At 47.3% G+C, this 24,231-nt stretch overlaps 1 protein-coding gene across 2 annotated transcripts in view; it reads right to left on the reverse strand.

Annotated features, from left to right (window-relative positions):
• The window catches only part of LOC124719924 (nostrin), a 142,190-nt gene that overhangs the window by 101,610 nt on the left and 16,349 nt on the right, over positions 1-24,231 (reverse strand). Inside the window, exon 2 of one of the 2 annotated variants that reach the window (XM_047245121.1) lies at positions 9,129-10,901. In XM_047245121.1, coding sequence (XP_047101077.1) covers positions 9,129-9,266 — 138 coding nt within the window. In that variant the 5' untranslated portion in view covers positions 9,267-10,901. Of the gene's footprint in view, positions 1-9,128; positions 10,976-24,231 lie in introns of those variants that run through there. The other variant, XM_047245122.1, reaches the window with a different exon arrangement.

Here is a 24,231-nt window from a genome sequence, read left to right on the forward strand (position 1 = left end):
CGGCGAACGTCATCTGCCAGCGTGTGTAGTGCCAACAGTAAAATTCGGAGGCGGTGGTGTTATGGTGTGGTTGTGTTTTTCATGGAGGGGGCTTGCACCCCTTCTTATTTCGCATGGCACTATCACAGCACAGGCCTACATTGATATTTTAAGCAATTTCTTGCTTCCCACTGTTGAAGAGCAATTCGGGGATGCCGATTGCATTTTCCATCACGATCGAGCACCTGTTCATAATGCACGGCCTGTGGTGGAGTGGTTACACGACAATAACATCCCTGTAATGGACTGGCCTGCACAGAGTCCTGACCTCAATCCTGTAGAACACCTTTGGGATGTTGTGGAACGCCGACTTCGTGCCTGATATTTTACCCTTTTATTTCAATATCAGGGTATAAATCAAAACTTATAGGCCATCCGCTGTGACCGAGCGGTTCTAGGCGCTTCAGTCTGGAACCGCGCTGCTGCTACGGTCGCAGGTTCGAATCCTGCCTCGAGCATGGATGTGTGTGATGTCCTTAGGTTGATCACCATCATCAGTTACCTTCTATATTAGCAGGTCCTTTGCGTCTCCATTTTCTGCGATCCATTGCTTCCTTTTTAAGGCTGCTGTATGTTGTGCCGTCCATCATGTAATCCAGTATCTGGAATCTCTTCCTCCCTTGCTTCCTTTTCCCTTCTACATAACCTTCTAAAACAGTTTTTATCAGTCCGTCATTCTTTCTTAATATATGCCCAATCCATTTTCTTCTCTTTATTACATGTAGTAACTGTCTTTTCTCTCCAACTCTTCTCAGTAGCTCTTCATTTTTTACTCTGTCCATCCAACTTATTCTTTCCATCTTCCGCCATGTCCAGATCTCAAAAGCCTCCAGCCTTTCTCTGTCTTTTTTCCTCATAGTCCATGTTTCAGCGCCATATAGAAGAACACTCCATACAAGACATTTTATGAGTCTCTTCCTGAGTTCCCTGTCCAGACCGCTGCAGAAGATTCTCCTTAGGTTAGTTAGGTTTAAATAGTTCTAAGTCTAGGGGACTAATGACCTCAGATAACACCACATTCCTCCGCACTTCGGTGCTGGCCTTTCCATGACATAGAGACGAGGTGTAGCGTCATTCATCGCTCCAAATCACGTGTTTCCGTCATTCACAATCCAGCGACAGCGCTCTTTACTCCAGCTCTAAGCGTTACTTAACACTCACCACAGAAATGTGCGTATCATGAAGAGCTTCTTGTTCACTCTTAACTCCCTATGCGCTGTCATTGTTCTACTAACGCGTTAGTCACTCACAAATGATTATTTCCGCTTCACTAAATCGCCAGGTTGACGATGCCGATGGATTTTGTACGGGTACCCCTCTATGTACATTATTCCGTGGTTTATTAAGTTTTCTAATTTATACTGACTTTTTGATCACCCAGTAGTCAACTCGACAATTGATACACCGCTCTCAACGCCGTTTCCACTTCCGGAAGCAGTCTTGGTATCCCTCTTGCTGGATCACACGAGTTTCCACGACAGTTCTAGGATTTTCGGTAGCCCAAATTCTGCAGCTGTGGACGTTGACAGACCCTCGGAGCGTGAAATGAGCTTTGTCGGTCCACAACACGATACTCAACCAATCGTCATCTCCCGCCATCTTTTGAGACGCCCACACCGCAAATGCCCTCCGCTTCACTAAATCGCCAGGTAACAGTTCACGATGCCGATGGATTTTGTACGGGCAGCATCGGAGGGTACGCCTCAGTGCCAACCAAACAGTAGTGTATGGAATGCCGGTGCGACGTGCGACTGCACGAGCGTTGACTTCCCCGTGCATACACGAACCCGCTACAGTCTCCATTTCTTCCTGAACTGTCTCAGCAGCATTACGCCTTGTGCTCGGTCGGCCACTACGGGGTCTATCGTCCAAACAACACGTGGCTTCGAACTTCGAAATCATTCTCGCCACAGCTGCATTTGTCAACGGACCTTTACCCGTTCGAATCCCCTTCCTATGGCGATTGGATCGTAACGCTGAAGCGCGTTCCCCATTTTGATATTACAGCTTCACTAAAAGGGCCTTTTCAGATAATGTCAACATGCTGCGCCTGCTGGCGCATCTGATTCTCTCTCTCATTACAGCTCCTTTTATATACGATTGTCATGCGCAGTCACTGACGTTTTGCTGTCCAGCGCCATCTGTCTGACATTTTGTGAACTTTGTTTTTTTTTTTCTTCGTTCTAATAAAACCCCATGTCATTCCAAGCATGTGTGTAAGTTTTTACCTGTCTGTCTACATTATTCCGTGGTTTATTAAGTTTTCAAATTTATACTGACTTTTTGATCACCTGGTATGGTGGTGGTGGTGGTAGTGGTTAGTGTTTAACGTCCCGTCGACAACGAGGTCATTAGAGACGGAGCGCAAGCTCGGGTTAGGGAAGGAGTGGGAAGGAAATCGGCCGTGCCCTTTCAAAGGAACCATCCCGGCATTTGCCTGAAACGATTTAGGGAAATCACGGAAAACCTAAATCAGGATGGCCGGAGACGGGATTGAACCGTCGTCCTCCCGAATGCGATCACCTGGTATATAAATGACCTAGTAGAAAGCGTCGGATGCTCTTTAAGGCTATTCGCAGATGATGCGGTTGTCTATACCAAAGTAGCAACGCCAGAAGATAGTAAGAATTTGCAGAACGACGTGCAGAGAATTTGTGAAAGGTGCAGACTCTGGCATCTGACCCTGAGCGCAAATAAATGTGACGTATTGCGCATACATAGCTACACTATTTATGACAAACAGCTGGAGACAGCATCTGCCGTAAAATATCTAGGAGTAACTAACCACAGCGACCTTAAGTGGAATGACCACATAAAACATAGTGGGAAAAGCAGATACCAGACTCAGGATTCATCGGAAGAATCTTGAGGAAATGTAACTCATCCACAAAAGAAGTGGCTTATAAGGCGCTTGTTCGCCCGATTCTTGAGTACTGTTCATCTATCTGGGATCCCTGTCAGGTAGGACCGATAGAGGAGTTATAGACTATCCAACGAAGTGCTGCGCGTTTCGTCACGGGATCCTTTAGCTGGCGAGCGAGCGTTATAGAGATTCTAAACAAACTCAACTGGCAGACGTTAGAACAGAGGCGTTGTGCATCACGGACAGAGTTACTATTGAAATTTCGGGACAACACTTTTCACGAGGAGTCGGACAGCATTTTACGTTCCTCCAACATACATCTCGCGCATTGACCACGAGGAGAAAATTGGAGAAATCAGAGCCAATACAAAGGTCTACCAACAGTCGTTCTTCCCACGCACTATTCGCGAATCGAACAGGGTTGGAGGAATCAGATAGTGGTACCGAAAGCACCCTCCCCCACACACCATTAGGTGGCTTGCGGAGTATGACGCAGATGTAGATGAACACGAGGTCTGCGTGGTTTCGGTTGAGCTGCGGCTATTCCTTCGCGTTTCTGCTTCACAATCACATCACATACTTCGGCACGTTTAGAAGGGTTGAATTGTCCCTGATGCATTTGTCACTCAGCGAATGACTACTCCACGTTGGAAGACACTGAAGTCTGCTGAGTGATCAAAAGTATCCGGACATCCCCAAACAACAAACGTTTTTTATATCAGGTGCATTGTGCTGCCACCTACTGCCAGGTACTCCATATCAGAGACCTCAGTAGTCATTAGACATCGTGAGAGCAGAATGGGGCGCTCCGTGGAACTCACGGACTTCGAATGTAGTCAGGTGATTGGGTGTCACTTGTGTCATACGTCTGTAAGTGAGATGTCGTAGTGAAGTGGAAACGTGAAGGGACACGTACAGCACAAAAGCGTACAGGCCGACATCGTCTGTTGACTGACAGAGACCGCCGACAGTTGAAGAGATTCGTAATGTTTAATAGGCAGACATCTATCCAGACCACCACACAGGAATTCCAAACTGCATCAGGATCCACTGCAAGTACTATGACATTTAGGTGGGATGTGAGAATACACTCCTGGAAATTGAAATAAGAACACCGTGAATTCATTGTCCCAGGAAGGGGAAACTTTATTGACACATTCCTGGGGTCAGATACATCACATGATCACACTGACAGAACCACAGGCACATAGACACAGGCAACAGAGCATGCACAATGTCGGCACTAGTACAGTGTATATCCACCTTTCGCAGCAATGCAGGCTGCTATTCTCCCATCGAGACGATCGTAGAGATGCTGGATGTAGTCCTGTGGAACGGCTTGCCATGCCATTTCCACCTGGCGCCTCAGTTGGACCAGCGTTCGTGCTGGACGTGCAGACCGCGTGAGACGACGCTTCATCCAGTCCCAAACATGCTCAATGGGGGACAGATCCGGAGATCTTGCTGGCCAGGGTAGTTGACTTACACCTTCTAGAGCACGTTGGGTGGCACGGGATACATGCGGATGTGCATTGTCCTGTTGGAACGGCAAGTTCCCTTGCCGGTCTAGGAATGGTAGAACGATGGGTTCGATGACGGTTTGGATGTACCGTGCACTATTCAGTGTCCCCTCGACGATCACCAGTGGTGTACGGCCAGTGTAGGAGATCGCTCCCCACACCATGATGCCGGGTGTTGGCCCTGTGTGCCTCGGTCGTATGCAGTCCTGATTGTGGCGCTCACCTGCACGGTGCCAAACACGCATACGACCATCATTGGCACCAAGGCAGAAGCGACTCTCATCGCTGAAGACGACACGTCTCCATTCGTCCCTCCATTCACGCCTGTCGCGACACCACTGGAGGCGGGCTGCACGATGTTGGGGCGTGAGCGGAAGACGGCCTAACGGTGTGCGGGACCGTAGCCCAGCTTCATGGAGACGGTTGTGAATGGTCCTCGCCGATACCCCAGGAGCAACAGTGTCCCTAATTTGCTGGGAAGTGGCGGTGCGGTCCCCTACGGCACTGCGTAGGATCCTACGGTCTTGGCGTGCATCCGTGCGTCGCTGCGGTCCGGTCCCAGGTCGACGGGCACGTGCACCTTCCGCCGACCACTGGCGACAACATCGATGTACTGTGGAGACCTCACGCCCCACGTGTTGAGCAATTCGGCGGTACGTCCACCCGGCCTCCCGCATGCCCACTATACGCCCTCGCTCAAAGTCCGTCAACTACACATACGGTTGACGTCCACGCTGTCGCGGCATGCTACCAGTGTTAAAGACTGCGATGGAGCTCCGTATGCCACGGCAAACTGGCTGACACTGACGGCGGCGGAGCACAAATGCTGCGCAGCTAGCGCCATTCGACGGCCAACACCGCGGTTCCTGGTGTGTCCGCTGTGCCGTGCGTGTGATCATTGCTTGTACAGCCCTCTCGCAGTGTCCGGAGCAAGTATGGTGGGTCTGACACACCGGTGTCAATGTGTTCTTTTTTCCATTTCCAGGAGTGTACTTGGATTGAATCGCCGAGCGACTGCTCATAAGCCACACACCACACCCGTAAATGCCAAACTCGCTTGGTGTAAGGAGCGTAAACATTGGACGATTGAAAAGTGGGAAAACGTCGTCTGGAGTGACGAATGACGGTACACAATGTGGAGGTCCGATGGTATGGCCAATGCCCAGTGAACCTCATCTGCCAGCGTGTGTAGTGCCAACAGTAAAATTCGAAGGCGGTTGTGTTATCGCATGGTCGTGTTTTTCACGGAGGGGGCTTGCACCCGTTGTTGTGTTGCCTGACATTATCACAGCACAGCCCTACGTTCACGTGTTAAGCACCTTCCTGCTTCCCACTGTTGAAGAGCAATTCATGGATGGCGATTGCATCAGCACGCTCGAGCACCTGTTCATAATGCACGGCCTGTGGCGGAGTGGTTACACGACAATAACATCCCTCTAATGGTCTATCCTGAACAGAGTCCTGACCTGAATCCTATAGAAACCCATTGGGAGGCTTTGGAACGCTGACTTCGTGCCAGGCCTCACCGACGGATATCGATACTTCTCAGTGCAGCACTCCGTGAAGAATGGGATGCCATTCCACAAGAAACCATCCAGCACCTGATTGAATGTATGCCTGCGAGAGTGGAAGCTGTCATCAAGGCTAAGGGTGGGCCAACACCATACAGAATTCCAGCATTATCGATGGAGGGCGCCACGAACTTGTAAGTCATTTTCAGCCAGGCGTTCGGATACTTTTGATCTCATAGTGTATGTTGGCGGGTCCGCCGCTCGTGACATCTGGTGGCCAATTCCGCTATAAATATGACCGTCTGGATACTTTTGATCAGATAGATTTCAAACAAAGAATGAAAAATAAAAAGATAAACATGGAAGTACATACACCAGTCACTACATGAGCCTTGTAACGGGACATCCTCGTCTGGTATTTCTTTTCCTCTACAGTAGTTGTCGATACCAGTACTATTTTTCGCGTTTTGGACAGGTCAATATTATCTCAGTCGCCTTTTTGTGAACTTTCATATACTATTGTACACAGTATGTTATATTGCAAGGTAAAATTTTCCAGAAGTAATTACTTTATAAAACATTTTAGTTTCGATGTTATAATCGATACGTACTAGATCTGAATGTACATTTAAAATCATTTTTTTAGAAACATTCGAAATTACGAATTATTTGCACACTTAAAACTTCTATTATTACTTACCCAATCCTATACTGTTCACTATGTTTATTTGCGGATTCATTTATACAATAATAATCGAAATTAATAATGTAACGAAAACTAGTAGAAATTCGTTTGTTAAGAAAAATGGCATATCCTTTGGAATATTGTTATTTCCGCAGAGTCAAGCTAAAACTAGAAACCCATAAATTATCGCCAGACTTGAGTTCCAGTACAGCACGGACTGATAACCACAGCAGTTGAGTCCCATAGTGCTCAGAGCCATTTGAGCCAGTACAGCACTCGTGGTTGCCGTATCGCGGTCGGGAGGTGGGGCTGACGCAGTCTCAGGTAAGTTTTTACAGTCCGACGATAATTTGTGGATTTGTAGTTTTAGCTTGACGGTGACCATTATGGACAAACGGTAGATAATTTTTATTCTGAAGAAGGTTGCGTTATTCCGACGAAACCTAGGTAAATTTCTAGGTAATCGGTGCAACTGAGGCTGTTGGTTATTAAAATTAGTATTTATACAGTCGTAAGCTTGCCTCTGATGCGATAGTTGGTGCGAAGAATGTTATTTTGGTTTTCTTAATGTCAAAAGTCAAAATACTGTACTATATACTAAATTGTGAGAAAATTAGTGGAAAATATATTTGCGTAGAAGAAATTCTGCAACAACAATCTACAACTTTATTTAGTTCCGATGTGACGATCCGATGTTAGATTTTCAGCTTCAAGAATCAAACCCCTAGACAAGAAGTACTGGAGCCGTGTCGTCATGACAATCTAAGTAAACTTGTAAGTTTATTGTAATCATTGCTCCTCTCAAATCTTCATAGAAATACTTTGCTTATTAATTACTTTGACTGGGTATTGTGTAATGTGGACAACATTTGGAAGAAGGAAGGAGGGGAGAGATTACATCCACTTACGAATGGAGTGAGAGTGTGGGAGGGGGGATATATATACACATATATATATATATATATATATATATATATACTACTGGACATTAAAATTGCTACACCAAGAAGAAATGCAGGTGATAAACAGGTATTCATTGGACAAATATATTATACTACAACTGACATGTGATTACATTTTCACGCAATTTGGGTGCATAGATCCTGAGAAATCAGTACCCAGAAGAACCACCTCCGGCCGTAATAACGGCCTTGATACGCCTGGGCATTGAGTCAAAACAGAGCTCGGATGGCGTGTACAGGTACAGCTGCCCGTGCAGCTTCAACACGATACCACAGTTCATCAAGAGTAGTGACTGGCGTATTGTGACGAGCCAGTTGCTCGGCCACCATTGACCAGACGTTTTCAATTGGTGAGAGATCTGGAGAATGTGCTGGTCAGGGCAGCAGTCTAACATTTTCTGTATCCAGAAAGGCCCGTACAGTACCTGCAACATGCGGTCGTGCATTATCCTGCTGAAATGTAGGGTTTCGCAGGAATCGAATGAAGGGTAGAGCCACGGGTCGTAATACATCTGAAATGTAACGTCCACTGTTCAGAGTGCCGTCAATGTGAACAAGAGGTGACCGAGATCTGTAACCGATGGCACCCCATACCATCACGCCGGGTGATACGCCAGTATGGCGATGACGAATACACACTTCGAATGTGCGTTCACCGCGATGTCACCAAACACGGATGCGACCATCGTGATGCTGTAAACAGAACCTGGATTCATCCGAAAAAAATGAAGTTTTGCCATTCGTGCACCCAGGTTCGTCGTCGAGTACACCATCGCAGGCGCTCCTGTCTGTGATGGTGCGTCAAGGGCAACCACAGCCACGGTCTCCGAGCTGATAGTCCGTGCTGCTGCAAACGTCGTCGAACTGTTCGTGCACATGGTTGTTGTCTTGCAAACGTCCCCATCTGTTGACTCAGGGATCCGAGACGTGGCTGCACGATCCGTTACAGCCGTGCGGATAAGATGCCTGTCACCTCGACTGCTAGTGATACGAGGCCGTTGGGATCCAACACGGCGTTCCGTATTACCCTCCTGAACCCACCGATTCCATATTCTGCTAACAGTCATTGGATCTCGACCAACGGGAGCAGCAATGTCGCGATACGATAAACCGCAATCGCGATAGGCTACAATCCGACCTTTATCAAAGTCGGAAACGTGATGGTACGCATTTCTCCTCCTTACACGAGGCATCACAACAACATTTGACCAGGCAACGCCCGTCAACTGCTGTTTGTGTATGAGAAATCGGTTGGAAACTTTCCTCATGTCAGCACGTTGTAGGTGTCGCCACCGGCGCCAACCTTGCGTGAATGCTCTGAAAAGCTAATCATTTGCACATCACAGCATCTTCTTCCTGTCGGTTTAATTTGGCGTCTGTAGCAATTTTGATGGCCAGTAGTGTAGACAGATAGATAGATAGATAGAGATAGAAAGAGAGAGAGAGAGAGAGAGAGAGAGCAATGAAGGTAGGTGAGAGAGCGAAGCTCGACAGACATAGACGGAGGCTTTACAGTTTTACAGTGATCGTGGTATATGTTGTGCGGACCTTCTCCTCGGCTGGCGCCCGGAACTTGTCCCTGGAACGCGCGCTGGAGCGGCGCCGCCCCCGCAGCAGGAGCCTGGAGTCCACGTCCGCCCCCACCACGATGACCAGCGTCGCGGCGCTGGCGGACCTCCGTCGCATTGCAGCGACGTCTGTCCCGCTCACCTCAAGACGACACGGCACGGGGAAAAACAACCGCCGCCTTACTACACCCTGCCGCTCGTCACTTTTATCTTTGCTCGCTGACAGCACGCCACACCACCCTACACTCCCTGATGACACACGCTTCGGTAATACCTCTGCTCACGCACCGCTGGAACCACTCAAGTCAGCTGCGACGCACCTCCCCAACTCGCAAACACAAGTTCCCACAACAAGTAAACAGAAACTTCACTCTCTCGTCCAGTGTTACCACGTGCCACCAATATCTCTGGTTCCAAAATTTCTCTTACTTCCACTGAAAATGGGATATCGCTTCAGCAATAGCTCTACGGCAAAATATCCCTTCAATGAAGATAATCTTTGCTGACATCTCTCATAACAAAAACGGTGTTTCTACAAATTGTAGCAGTAACATCTCTGGTGGTACTCTAGCAATGTCTGTGGGCTGAAGCGCACATAGCTACTATCTCTGGATCAGACATTTATCAGTAATATCTCTGCTAATCTCACGGTGTGTAATCAGTACAACAGGAACTTGTAAATATATCAGGAGCTTAATATCCCTCGTACATACTACTAGGTCTCGTAGATAGCTGTAGAAGATGACATCGCTAATATCTGTGGATGAAGCATTCTTCAATAAAACCTCTGCTCATGCTAGTAACTAACCATTATTTGTGTTCGCTGCAACACAGTTGAGATGACTCATCTTTTCTGAGCACAGGATCTCCATTCAAATCTCAGCTGGCTGAAGACTGACACATTACTAATATCTCTGGACACCACAGAGACATTACGTTGCATTAATATCGCTGGACAGCAAAATTTCCCCTTATTTCACTTAGAAATGGAAAGGCACCATGCCCATAGTTGTACCATAAAACACCACTGCAATGAAGATAGACTTCCCTGACATTTCTAATAACAAAGATGATCTCGTACATATTACTTCGGTAACATCTCTGCTATAGTAATATCTGTGAGCGTCGATAGAGGGTACTGGTAATAACTCTGGAGAGGGGATATTAACGTCACTTCTGTTTGTTGCCAACGCCGACGTGCAGCGTACATCGGCTAGAAAACAGATCGTCAAAATAACACAGGTTGCTACAGTGCCAACATTACATTGTATATCCAAATACACACAGAAAAAGTCTCCTCTGTTTTTGGAAATCTTTTCAGCAGCTCCCGAGACTGTGGTTGAATTGAACACTTTCAACTGCAGTAATTGCAGTTAGCTCGAATGCACAAGAAATTTTGCAAAATTTTCTTCGGGTGCAGGTCACGGCGAAGCCAGCGCTTTCGAAAATTACGAAAGGAAACCGAAAACTGAACTTCTTCAGGAGGGTCGATGTTCCGTCCAGCTGTTCTTGAAAAGAGATCTTCAAGGACGCGGAGGAGAAACGGTGGTGTGGGAAACAGCAAAAGTCGTTCTCTCCAGATGAAAGTCTCGGGCTCCCACACTCCGTACTTGTGAGAAAATCTTCAGTGAAGTTCACTGGTTCCGATGTCTATCTTCTCATCAATGAAACCTCAATACGCAACAGTATCGTGTGTAAACGGATCACTGCATCGCTCTGAAGAAGACCCATTTTGCTTCAGCACCGCCGCACCCTACAGAAAAGAGATCATTAAAACTCAACCCTACTTAACCGACCTCTAGAAGAAAGCTACCACAAAACTAGGAATAGTTTCAACATTCGAAATTCGATTCCTCCAGTTCCTTTCCTTCTAGGAAATTTCGTGTACAGATTTTTACGGGTACGAAGATTCAGAGTGCTAAAGGGTCTACCGGTGCTATTTGCGGAGAAACAACGCAAGTTTAATTTTAATAACCAACAGCCTCACATGCACTGTTTACCTAGAATTTATCTAGCTTTCAGTCGGGATAACCCAACCTTCTTCAGAATAACAGTATGTACCGTTTGTCCATAGTGGACATCGTCAAGTTAAAACTACAAATCCATAAATTAGCGCCAGATTTGAGTTCCAGTACAGCACAGGAGTGGAATTAAAATACAAGGTGAAAGGATATCAATGATACGATTCGCTGATGACATTGCTATCCTGAGTGAAAGTGAAGAAGAATTAAATGATCTGCTGAACGGAATGAACAGTCTAATGAGTACACAGTATGGTTTGAGAGTAAATTGGAGAAAGAAGAAGGTAATGAGAAGTAGTAGAAATGAGAACAGAGAGAAACTTAACATCAGGAGTGATGGTCACGAAGTCAATGAAGTTAAGGAATTCTGCTACCTAGGCAGTAAAATAACCAATGACCGACGGAGCAAAGAGGACATTAAAAGCAGACTCGCTATGGCAAAAAAGGCATTTCTGGCCAAGAGAAGTCTACTGATATCAAATACCGGCCTTAATTTGAGGAAGAAATTTCTGAGGATGTACGTCTGGAGTACAGTAGTGAAACATTGACTGTGGGAAAACCGGAAGAGAATCGAAGCATTTGAGATGTGGTGCTATAGACGAATGTTGAAAATTAGGTGGACCCATAAGGTAAGGAATGAGGAGGTTCTACGCAGAATCGCAGAGGAAAGGAATATGTGGAAAACACTGATAAGGAGAAGGGACAGGATGATAGGACATCTGCTAAGGCATGAGGGAATGACTTCCATGGTACTAGAGGGAGCTGTAGAGGGCAAAAACTGTAGAGGAAGACAGAGATTGGAATACGTCGAGCAAATAATTGAGGACGTAGGTTGCAAGTGCTACTCTGAGATGAAGAGGTTAGCACAGGAAAGGAATTCGTGGCGGGCCGCATCAAACCAGTCAGTAGACTGATGACCCAAAAAAAAAAAAAAAAAACAGCCGCATCGCAGTCGTGAACTGGGGCCGAGGCAGTTTCAGATAAGTTTTTACAGTCTGACGATAATTATGGATTTGTAGTTTTAGCTTGACGATGTCCTTGGGTTATCCCGACTGAAACATAGGTAAATTCTAAGTAAACGGTGCAACTGAAGCTGCTGGTTATTAAAATTAATATTTATACAGTTGCTGACAGGGCCGCGAAATTTTGAAAATATTCAACGCAAGTTTATTTGAGCAATGGAACGGAAAGAATGTATAGACAACGATACGTTGGACGCGCCATAAGGTTCTCCGCAGATAGTGCCTACGACAGACATATTACTTCCTCCTACAAATCTCTCGCGAAATGACCACGGTCGGACTCTCAGAAAAATTGGAGCTCATACGGAATCATGGCACAGTTAGCTTAACGAATCATGCATCCAAGATGTTGATAATAAAAAAAATACAGGTGAATGGAAATTAAAATAGATCACGATCAGTTTGGCTTTCTGAGGATGGAGAAATTCCGAAACACGTCATATGAGCAGTAAAGTCATTTCTAACCTGATGTTTGGCTTTTACCATTGCGACCGAGTCAGTCTGAATGCAACTACGGATTGTCTTGATTTCATGTTCCACGTCCGATACCAAATGACAAATTTTTTCTCGACTGATATAATTATAAATTTACAGTTTTTCGATTTTTTTCTCTTGATTGTGTTGGGATTAAAATTCAACGTGAAAGGCTATCCATGATACGATTCGCTGATGATATTCCTATCTTGAGTGAAAGTGAAGAAGATTACATGATCTGCTGAATGGAATGGACAGTCTAATGAGAACGGACTATGGATTGAGAGTAAATCGAAGAAAGACGAAAATAATGAGAAGTAGTAGAAATGAGAACAGGGTGAAAACATCAGGACTGATGGTCGCGAAGTAGGTGGAGTTAAGGAATTCTGCTACCTAAGCAGTAAAATAACCAATGACGGACGGAGCAAGGAGGACATCAAAAGCAGACTCGCTATGGCAAGAAAGGCATTTCTGGCCAAGAGAATCTACTAATATCAAATACCGGCCTTAATTTGCGGAAGAAATTTCTGGGGATGTACGTCTGGAGTACAGCATTGTATGGTAGTGAAACATGGACTGCGGGAAATCCGGAACAGAAGAAAATCGAAGCATTTGAGAAGCGGTGCTACAGACGAGTGTTGAAAATTAGGTGGACTGATAAGGTAAGGAATGAGGAGGTTCTACGCAGAGCCGGCCGCTGTTAAGTCCCATAGTGCTTAGAGCCATTTGAGCCATTTTTTGAGAACCGGAGAAAAAAAGGTATATGTGGAAAACACTGACAAGGAGAAGGGTCAGGATGATAGGACATCTGTTAAAGCTTAGAGCCATTTGAGCCATTTTTTGAGAACCGGAGAAAAAAAGGTATATGTGGAAAACACTGACAAGGAGAAGGGTCAGGATGATAGGACATCTGTTAAAGACACCAGAGACCGACTTCCACGGTACTAGAGTCAGCTGTAGAGGGCAAAAACTGTAGAGGAAGACAGAGATTGAAATCAAATGGTTCAAATGGCTCTGAGCACTGTGGGACTTAACAACTAAGGTCATCAGTCCCCTAGAACTTAGAACTACTTAAACCTAACCTAAGGACATCACACACATCCATGCCCGAGGCAGGATTCGAACCTGCGATCGTAATGGTCGCGCGGTTCCAGACTGAAGCGCCTAGAACCGCTCGGCCACACTGACCGGCAGATTGGGATCGATCAAGCAGGTAATTAAGGACGTAGGTTGCAAGTGCTACTCTGAGTTGAAGAGTAAAACTAATCTACGAAATGATTTCTACTGCTTTAGTCACTGGCCACCAATATTTGTTAGCACGGTGTGTTTAGGCACGAAGCTGCATTACACCATTACTCCGATGTGCGACTATGAGGTCTGGTAGGCAATAGGAGGGATCCCAGAATGACATTTTGACTCTGCAGCGGGGTGTGCGCTGATATGAAACTTCCTGGCAGATTAAAACTGTGTGCCGGACCGAGACTCGAACTCGGGACCTTTGCCTTTCGCGGGCAAGTGCTCTGCCATCTGAGCTACCCGAGCACGACTCACGCCCCGTCCTCACAGCTTTACTTCTGCCAGTACCTCGTCTCCTACCTTCCAAACTTTACAGAAGCTCTCTTGCGAACCTTCCAGAACTAGCACTCCTGAAAGAAAGGATATTGCGGAGACATGGCTTAGCCACAGCCTGGGGGATGTTTCCAGAATGAGATTTTCACTCTGCAGCGGAGTGTGCGCTGATATGAAACTTCCTGGCAGATTAAAACTGTGTGCCCGACCGAGACTCGAACTCGGGACCTTTGCCTTTCGCGGGCAAGTGCTCTACCAACTGAGCTACCGAAGCACGACTCACGGCCGGTACTCACAGCTTTACTTCTGCCGGTATCTCGTCTCCTACCTCCCAAACTTTACAGAAGCTTTCCTGCGAAACTTGCAGAACTAGCACTCCTGAAAGAAAGGATATAGCGTAGACATGGCTTAGCCACAGCGTGGGGGATGTTTCCAGAAAGAAATTTTCACTCTGCAGCGGAGTGTGCGCTGATATGAAACTTCCTGGCAGATTAACACTGTGTGCCCGACCGAGACTCGAACTCGGGACCTTTGCCTTTCACGGGCAAGTGCTCTAACAACTGAGCTACCGAAGCACGACTCACGGCCGGTACTCACAGCTTTACTTCTGCCAGTACCTCGTCTCCTACCTTCCAAACTTTACAGAAGCTCTCCTGCGAACCTTGCAGAACTAGCACTCCTGAAAGAAAGGATATTGGGCCAGGCGGTGTGGCCGAGCGGTTCTAGGCGCTTCAGTCTGGAACCGCGCGACCGCTACGGTCGCAGGTTCGAATCCTGCCTCGGGCATGGATGTGTGTAATGTCCTTAGGTTAGTTAGGTTTAAGTAGTTCTTAGGGGACTGATAACCTCAGATGTTGAGTCCCATAGTGCTCAGAGCCATTTGAACCAATTTTTGAAGAAAGGATATTGCGGAGACATGGCTTAGCCACAGCCTAGAGGCTGCAAGGTTCGCAGGAGAGCTTCTGTAAAGTCTGGAAGGTAGGAGACGAGGTACTGGCAGAAGTATAGCTGTGAGGACGAGGCGTGAGTCGTGCTTCGGTAGCTCAGATGGTAGAGCACTTGCCCGCGAAAGGCAAAGGTCCCGAGTTCGAGTCTCAGTCCGGCATCTGCCAGGAAGTTTCAATAGGAGGGAGCATGGCTAAAGTAAAGCTGTGAGTGCTGGTTGTGGTTGAATAGTTAAAGGTACAGGTCCTCGGTCCAGCAAGTCGTAATACAAGAGAAAATTTAAGATCAATGGATATCATACTGAGTGGGTCAAGATTTCTGTACGCGAAGCTACTGCCTGCATCTGTGCGAGCCGGCTGGTAATAAGCTCTCCTAATCTCCCTCTGTGTACCCTGAATCCCAGGCCACCTCGTTAGGTCCCGCCTCCCACGCCTCCTACAGTCTTTACACTCTCGCCGCCTTTGTTGGCGCTTCACTCACTTTCCAGGGTCCAGGCCTCTCCATGGACCACATCCTCTCCAGAAAACCGCTGCTCGCTGCTTTCTCTCCGCCTTCCAGTGGGCAAAAGGTTCCACGAGCGAGCGGAGGACGTCTCGGCACAAGTGAAAATACGACTAAGCTCTCACCCTGAAGATGATGGTTGCAAATACGGTCGAAACGCCGCTTGTACTGGCAGTTAAACCAGAACATAATTACAGCCCACTTTATACCGAAGCGAAGGCAAGCGAACGAGAATTCTGTCTGGTATAAACGTTAGGTGCGCGTCAGTAAACAAAACCCCGTCGTGTTGGGTTCGCATTCACTTGTGTTCCGCTCGTTGTCGGTAGTTTAGCCAACCATCAAAGGAAGCCTGCGTGCTCTCCGCTTCGGCGCTAGTAGTACGGAAAGTTTTCGTTTCCTGTCTTATCTACCTCTGTTGTTGTTGTCATTGACATGAGTTGCTGAGCGATGGATTAGCCCGAAGGGAATGTAATGTTGCTGCCACAAGGAATACACAGGGTGATTCCGTGATGGTGCTAAGAAATTTCAGGGATGATGGCGAAGCGTAAATGTACTAGTATCAATCTGAAATAAGGGACCTTGGACCGGAAACGTCCGAGCCGTAAGTTACAAGTGAAAGCTACTGCGAAACATATCTCCCCCACCGAAAAAGTGTCCATACCTCTTAAGGTGCACATTGTACAGCCCATGTTTACTAGGCATTTTTATCCTCTTTTTGTAAATATCACCTCCTTCCAAAATACGGAAAGCGAAAGGCTCCGAGTAGAAGAGATGTTTCATAATAGCGCAGATGAACGAGTGCTCATAGCTAGACTTGCCCTCTACGAAAACTACGGTTCGATAGTACACAGGGTGTTACAAAAAGGTACGGCCAAACTTTCAGGAAACATCCCTCACACACAAATAAAGAAAACATGTTATGTGGACATGTGTCCGGAAACGCTTAATTTCCATGTTAGAGCTCATCTTGGTTTCTTCCACCTACGCTCAATGGAGCACGTTATCATGGTTTCATACGGGATACTCTACCTGTGCTGCTAGAACATGTGCCTTTACAAGTACGACACAACATGTGGTTGATGCACGATGGAGGTCCTGCACATTTCAGTCGAAGTGTTCGTACGCTTCTCAACAACAGATTCGGTGACCGATGGGTTGGTAGAGGCGGACCAATTCCATGGCCTCCACGCTCTCCTGACCTCAACCCTCTTGACTTTCATTTATGGGGGCATTTCAAAGCTCTTGTCTACGCAACCCCGGTACCAAATGTAGAGACTCTTCGTGCTCGTATTGTGGACGGCTGTGATACAATACGCCATTCTCCAGGGCTGCATCAGCGCGTCAGGGATTCCGTGCGACGGAGGGTGGATGCACGTATCCTCGCTAACGGAGGACATTTTCAACATTTCCTGTAACAAAGTGTTTGAAGTCACGCTGGTACGTTCTGTTGCTGTGTGTTTCCATTCCATGATTAATGTGATTTGAAGAGAAGTAATAAAATGAGCGCTGGCCGTCGTGGCAGTGCGGTTCTAGGCGCTGCAGTCCGGAACTGCGGGACTGCTACGGTCGCAGGTTCGAATCCTGCCTCGGGCATGGATGTGTGTGATGTCCTTAGGTTAGTTAGGTTTAAGTAGTTCTACGTTCTAGGGGACTGATGACCTAAGATGTTAAGTCCCATAGTGCTCAGAGCCATTTGAACCATTTGAATATAATCAGCTCCAACATGGAAAGTAAGCGTTTCCGGACACATGTCCACATAACATATTTTCTTTCTTTGTGTGTGAGGAATGTTTCCTGAAAGTTTGGCCGTACCTTTTTGTAACACCCTGTATAAACTATATAAATGACGTAGTAAATGGTAGGATCACCGATATTACTGGTAGCATTGGGAGGTAAATGACTGTGACTTGAGCCTCCCTTCCGGTATACCGTTCGCCTGGTGCAAGTCTTTGGATTTGACGCCACTTCAGCGACTTGCGCGTCAATGGGAATGAAGATCCAGTCTCTGAGCGGAGAAAATCTCCGACTCAGCCGGGAATCGAACCTGGGCCCTTAGGATTGACATTGTGTCGCGCTGACCACTCAGCTACCGGAGGCGGAGTTTGGGAGGTAAAGAACCATGAATAAATGTGTAAGAAAGGAAAAGGGAGCTGACGACTTGGCTCTTCTATTGTTTTTTGTTTTGGTTGTTTGTCTTGCACATAATTCGTACAGTGTTAGTCCATCGCGTATTCTACGTATATATTTACGAAATATAAATAGGTAATCGCGTAAATTCTGCTCTTTTATGTAACCAAAGCAAGTACTTTGATGCAAGGTGGTCGCAGGTTGTGTTCCAAAAACGAACAGCATAGAGACAGGGGTGATCACACTTTCTGCAGGACCTGACCACCATTTTGCAGGGCAATGCTCAAGCACGTACAGTGCAAGATGTTACTGATTTGTTTGACTGATGGGGCTGCTAAGTGCTGTACCACTTACTGCACTCCCCTGTCTTAAGCCCTCTTGAGTTCAACTCGATCTCTAAAGTGAAGGAGATACTTCACGGCATTCGCTTCAGAACTGCTACGAATTCGTCGGGCAATAGACCGCGCCGCTCCAACTGTCAACACAACTGGCACTTCTAAGAGTATCCTACGACTTCCACATCGCTGGCAACGGGTTGTACACAATGTTGGTGACTACTTTGAAGATGAGTAAGACTTTGAAAAATGATTCAAATGGCTCTGAGTACTATGAGACTTAATTTCTGAGGTCATCAGTCCCCTAGAACTACTTAAACGTAACTAAGGAGATCACACACATCCATGCCAGAGGCAGGATTCGAACCTTCGACCGCAGCGGTCGCGCGGTTCCAGACTGTAGCGCCTAGAACCGCCCGGCCACCCCGGCCGTCAGTAAAACTTCGAAACACGAATCTGTTTTGTACTATCTGTAAATAAATAGTTGCCACTATTAAAGTTCTAACCGTCGTATATTCTCACTCAGTTTCTAGACGGTTCACCGCTTCCGGTTTCTAGGAGAATCTAGTGACACACTGATGGCACATGAAGAAAGAACAATCGTTATGAGGTAATCCCCGATAGATATGAGACAAACACAGTGTACAGTGTGGAACCGCGCGACCGCTACGGTCGCAGGTTCGAATCCAGCCTCGGGCATGGGCGTTTTCGTTCGTTGCATCTGCTCGTGGCGGACGTCGCAAGACACTCGTTTCAGTTCGTCGTTGATCCATTAACTCAGTTTTATTATTATTATTACAGAGGGCAGCTAACCCTCTGACCGAACACGCTGAGTTACAGTGCCGCCGACCATTCAGCTACCGGGGCGGACCACAGGGTATTAAGTTTCAGCGTGAACCAAAACAAAACAAAAAAAAAAAAAAAAAAAAAGAGTCGAGTAAACATGGGCGTATCATAAGAGCCATGAGTAGAGTTGTAAAACTACTGTAGTTTTCCGCAGTCGACTGTAATTAAGCATTCACTGTAGGAGCCTTGGTCAGTTAAGGTCGTACCCGCATTGCCTGTACATTGTGTTAGTTCAAAAGGCTCTGACCACTATGGGACTTAAACTTCTAAGGTCATCAGTCGCCTAGAACTTAGAACTACTTAAACCTAAGGACATCAACACATTCATGCCCGAGGCAGGATTCGAACCTGCGACCGTAGCGGTCGCGCGTTTCCAGACTGTAGCGCCTAGAACCGCTCGGCTGCAATGCATGAATGGCAGCACAACAGGTCGAATCACCAGAGACGGTCAAATTTGGGATGACCAGCAGAGTGCCGCTGCTGTCATACGAAATCGCACCTCAGACCATAACTCGTACCTCCCTCTAACCGACAGACAGCGATCTCTGGTACCGTGCAGAACCAGCTTTCATCAGGAAGCACAACAGATCTCCACCTAGTCCAACGAGATCTCGCTTGACACCACTGAAGTCGGAAGATGCGATTCTTTGGGGTCAGTGTATAGGTCGGAGCTGTCATTGTAGTAACCGATTTGTAAGAGTTCGTTGTGTTACTGTGGTGACAACAGCTGCTCAAATTGCTGCTGCAGATGCAGTACAATTAGCCCGAGATGTACGCCAAACATGATGGTCTTCCCTCTCGGTATTGCCATGGGGCCGTCGAGAGCTTCTTGTTACCTTACATTATGGTGACAAGCGCTGCCAGCAGTCATGTATAGTGGCTTCATTCCTGCCAAGTAGACTACTGGCCATTAAAATTGCTACACCACGAAGATGACGTGCTACAGACGCGAAGTTTAACCGACAGGAAGAAGATGCTGTGATATGCAAATGATTAGCTTTTCAGAGCATTCACACAAGGTTGGCGCCGGTGGCGACACCAACAACGTGCTGACATGACGAAAGTTTCCAACCGATTTCTCATACACGAACAGCAGTTGACCGGCGTTGCCTGGTGAAACGTTGTTGTGATGCCTCGTGCAAGGACAAGAAATGCGTGCCATCTCGTTTCCCAATTTGATAAAGGTCGGATTGTAGCCTATCGCGATTGCGGTTTATCGTATCGCGACATTGCTGCTCGCATTGGTCGAGATCCAATGACTGTTAGCAGAATATGGAACCGGTGGGTGCGAGAGGGTAATACGGAACGCCGTGCTGGTCCCCAACGGCCTCGTATCACTAGCAGTCGAGATGACAGGCATCTTATCCGCATGGCTGTAACGAATCTTGCAGCCACGTCTCGATCCCTGAGTCAACAGATGGGGACGTTTGCAAGACAACAAACATCTGCACGAACAGTTCGACGACGTTTGCAGCAGCACGGACTATCAGCTCGGAGACCGTGGCTGCGGTTACCCTTGATGCTGCATCACAGACAGGAGCGCCTGCGATGGTGTACTCATCGACGAACCTGGGTGCACGAATGGCAAAACGTCATTTTTTCGGATGAATCCAGGTTCTGTGTTCAGCATCATGGTGGTCGCATCCGTGTTTGGTGATGTCCCGGTGAACGCACTGGGGAAGCGTGTATTCGTCATCGCCGTACTGGCGTTTCACCCGGCGTGACGGTATGGGGTGCCATTGGTTACACGTCTCGGTGATCTCTTGTTCGCATTGACGGCACTTTGAACAGTGGACGTTACATTTCAGATGTGTTACGACCCGTGACTCTACCCTTCATTCGATCACTGCGAAGCCCTACATTTCAGCAGGATAATGCACGACCGCATGTTGCAGGTCCTGTACGGGCCTTTCTGGATACAGAAAATGTTCGACTGCTGCCCTGGCCAGCACATTCTCCAGATCTGTCACCAATTGAAAACGTCTGGTCAATGGTGGCCGAGCAACTGGCTCGTCACAATACGCCAGTCACTACTCTTGATAAACTGTGGTATCGTGTTGAAGCTGCATGGGCAGCCGTACCTGTACACACCATCCAAGCTCTGTTTGACTGAATGCCCAGGCGTATCAAGGCCATTATTACGGCCAGAGGTGGTCGTTCTGGATGCTGATCTCTCAGGATTTATGAAATAGGGTGAAAATACAATCACATGTCAGTTCTAGTATATTTGTCTAGTGAATACCCGTTTATCATCTGCATTTCTTCTTGGTGCAGCAATTTTAATGGCCAGAAGTGTATTTCTGCAATATTGCAGAATGCTCATTCAGCTTCTCGTAGCCCTATGACACGACCTCGTTCAGACTTAGTGAGGTGTTGCACCCGGCGTCTTTTTTGCCTTAAAGGGATTCTAGACTCTCAACTCATCACGTCCAGTATTAAAGTTAACCAACGCTCACGATCTTTTCAGCGTGTATTTAGAGCAAACCCGCTTTGCATCCCGATAGTGGCGCAACTAGCGAAACTCTTACGCGACTGGCGGGAAATCTGAACAGACATCACCTTTCACATATAGAAACACGACTACCCACTTACGTTTATCTCGCACAATTTATTACAAGCCACTGATCCCGCGTCCGGCCACCCTGATTTAGGTTTTCCGTGATTTCCCTAAATCGCTCCAGGCAAATGCCGGGATGGTTCCGTTGAAAGGGCACGGCCGACTTCCTTCCACGTCCTTCCCTAATCCGATGAGGCCGATGACCTCGCTGTCTGATCTCCTTCCCCGAACAACCCAACCCCAACAAGCCACTGAAGATGCCTCATAATCGGAACGCCAATGGCGCAAAATAAACCAAAATAGCCGGCCGCTGGTGGCCGAGCGGTTCTGGCGCTACAGTCTGGAACCGCGCGACCGCTACGGTCGCAGGTTCGAATCCTGCCTCGGGCACGGATGTGTGTGTGTGTTGTCCTTAGGCTAGTTAGGTTTAAGTAGTTCTAAGTTCTAGGGGACTTATGACCTCAGCAGTTGAGTCCCATAGTGCTCAGAGCCATTTGAACCATTTGAAACCAAAATAAAGAGCCTGTCATTTACTTACACAGACGGACCACGTCTCCAAGAATACACAAGTAACTAAGCAACGACGCAAAACATGAAAAAATGTCGGTATATGTGTTTATCCACAAACAGTTTCCTCCTGCACGTTGGGAAGCCGCGAGCAGCACGGCATGTATTGTCGCTCTCCTCGTGGGCTAGGTCTCTAGGAACGGGCTCTGCAAGCAGCAGCTCGCCCTCGGTCAGGAGGAAACTGTTTGTAAACAGCGGACGTGAAACCCCGCGGGCTTCCGCCGCCCCTGACACGCATTTGGACCGCAGCAGGAAGCGGCGGCTCCTCTCAACAGCGGACACGCCCCCTCTGTTAACAGGCGCTAATCTCTGTCTGTTCTCTTTCCAGTACCTGCATCCACATTATCACTGCGCAAGCGCTTGTTGTGTGTGTACGGCAGGCGTTGTTCCCTTCCTAGCATAATTTTCCAACATATCCTCCTTAGTGAATGGTACGTAGGAGAGAGTTACCTGCACTGAAGAGCCAAAGAAACTGGTACACCTGCCTAATATCGTGTAGGGCCCCCGCGAGCACGCGGAAGTGCCGCATGGACTGGACTAATGTCTGAAGTAGTGCTGGAGGGTTGGTTGGTTGGTTTTGGGGAAGGAGACCAGACAGCGTGGTCATCGGTCTCATCGGATTAGGGAAGGATGTCGGCCGTGCCCTTTCAGAGGAACCATCCCGGCATTTGCCTGGAGCGATTTAGGGAAATCACGGAAAACCTAAATCAGGATGGCCGGACGCGGGATTGAACCGTCGTCCTCCCGAATGCGAGTCCAGTGTCTAACCACTGCGCCACCCCGCTCGGTGCTGGAGGGAACTGACACCATGAATCCTGCATGGCTCTCCATAAATCCGTAAGAGGGGGTGGAGATCTCTTCTGAACAGGACGTTGCAAGGCATCCCAGATATGCTCAATAATGTTCGTGTCTGGCGAGTTTGGTGGCCAGCGGATGTGTTTAAACTCAGAAGGGAACCTCCCCATCGCACCCCCCTCAGATTTAGTTATAAGTTGGCACAGTGGATAGGCCTTGAAAAACTGATCACAGATCAAGCGAGAAAACAGAAAGAAGTTGTGTGGAACTATGAAAAAAATAAGCAAAATATACAAAATGAGTAGTCCATGCGCCGGGTAGGCAACATCAAGGAAAGTATGAGCTCAGGAGCGCCGTGGTCCCGTGGTTAGCGTGAGCACCTACGGAACGAGAGGTCCTTGGTTCAAATCCTCCCTCAAGTGAAAACTTTAATTTCTTTATTTTCGCAAAGTTATGATCTGTCCGTTCGTTCATTGACGTCTCTGTTCACTGTAATAAGTTTAGTGTCTGTGTTTTGCGACCGCACCGCAAAACTGTGCGATTAGTAGACGAAAGGACGTGCCTCTCCAATCGGAACCGAAAACATTTGATCACAAGGTCATAGGTCAACCGATTCCTCCACAGGGAAACACGTCTGTTGTATTCTATACGACACTGGTGACGGCATGTGTATCACATGACAGGAATATGTTGTCGACCCACCTAACTTGTACACTTGGTGAATCGGTAAAAAGATTCTTCTTCCTTTCCCGATTTAGGTTTTCTTGTGGATGTGATAATCACTCTCAAAAAAGTGATGAAAACATAAGAGTTTGTCACATAAACTGCAACAAATGAATGCAACAGTTTCACAGTCGCACAGTTTTCCCTGTGCTCTGTCAAAACATATGCTTTTAATGTTTTCAAATTTTTCCGTGTGTAGACCGCCAAATCCTGGATATGTCCAAGCAAATCTGAACATGTCCTGGAATTTTGGAGAGCGAAGTTGATTATGTGTGAGTGCCCGAACTTTGATAATTGTCTGAAAACAAAAAATTAAACTTTTCCCTCGAGCGTAGACTTGAACCAAGGACCTCTCGCTCCGTAGCTGCTCACGCTAACCACGGGACCACGGCGCTCCTCAGTTCACAATATCCTTGATGTTGCCTATCCTGCGCATGGTTGGCTCTGAGCACTATGGGACTCAACTGCTGAGGTCATTAGTCCCCTAGAACTTAGAACTCGTTAAACCTAACTAACCTAAAGACATCACAAACATCCATGCCCGAGGCAGGATTCGAACCTCCGACCGTAGCGGTCTTGCGGTTCCAGACTGCAGCGCCTT

This window comes from Schistocerca piceifrons, chromosome 11 (genome assembly GCF_021461385.2).
Source record: "Schistocerca piceifrons isolate TAMUIC-IGC-003096 chromosome 11, iqSchPice1.1, whole genome shotgun sequence".
In the NCBI taxonomy this organism is placed as follows: Eukaryota; Metazoa; Arthropoda; class Insecta; order Orthoptera; family Acrididae; genus Schistocerca; species Schistocerca piceifrons.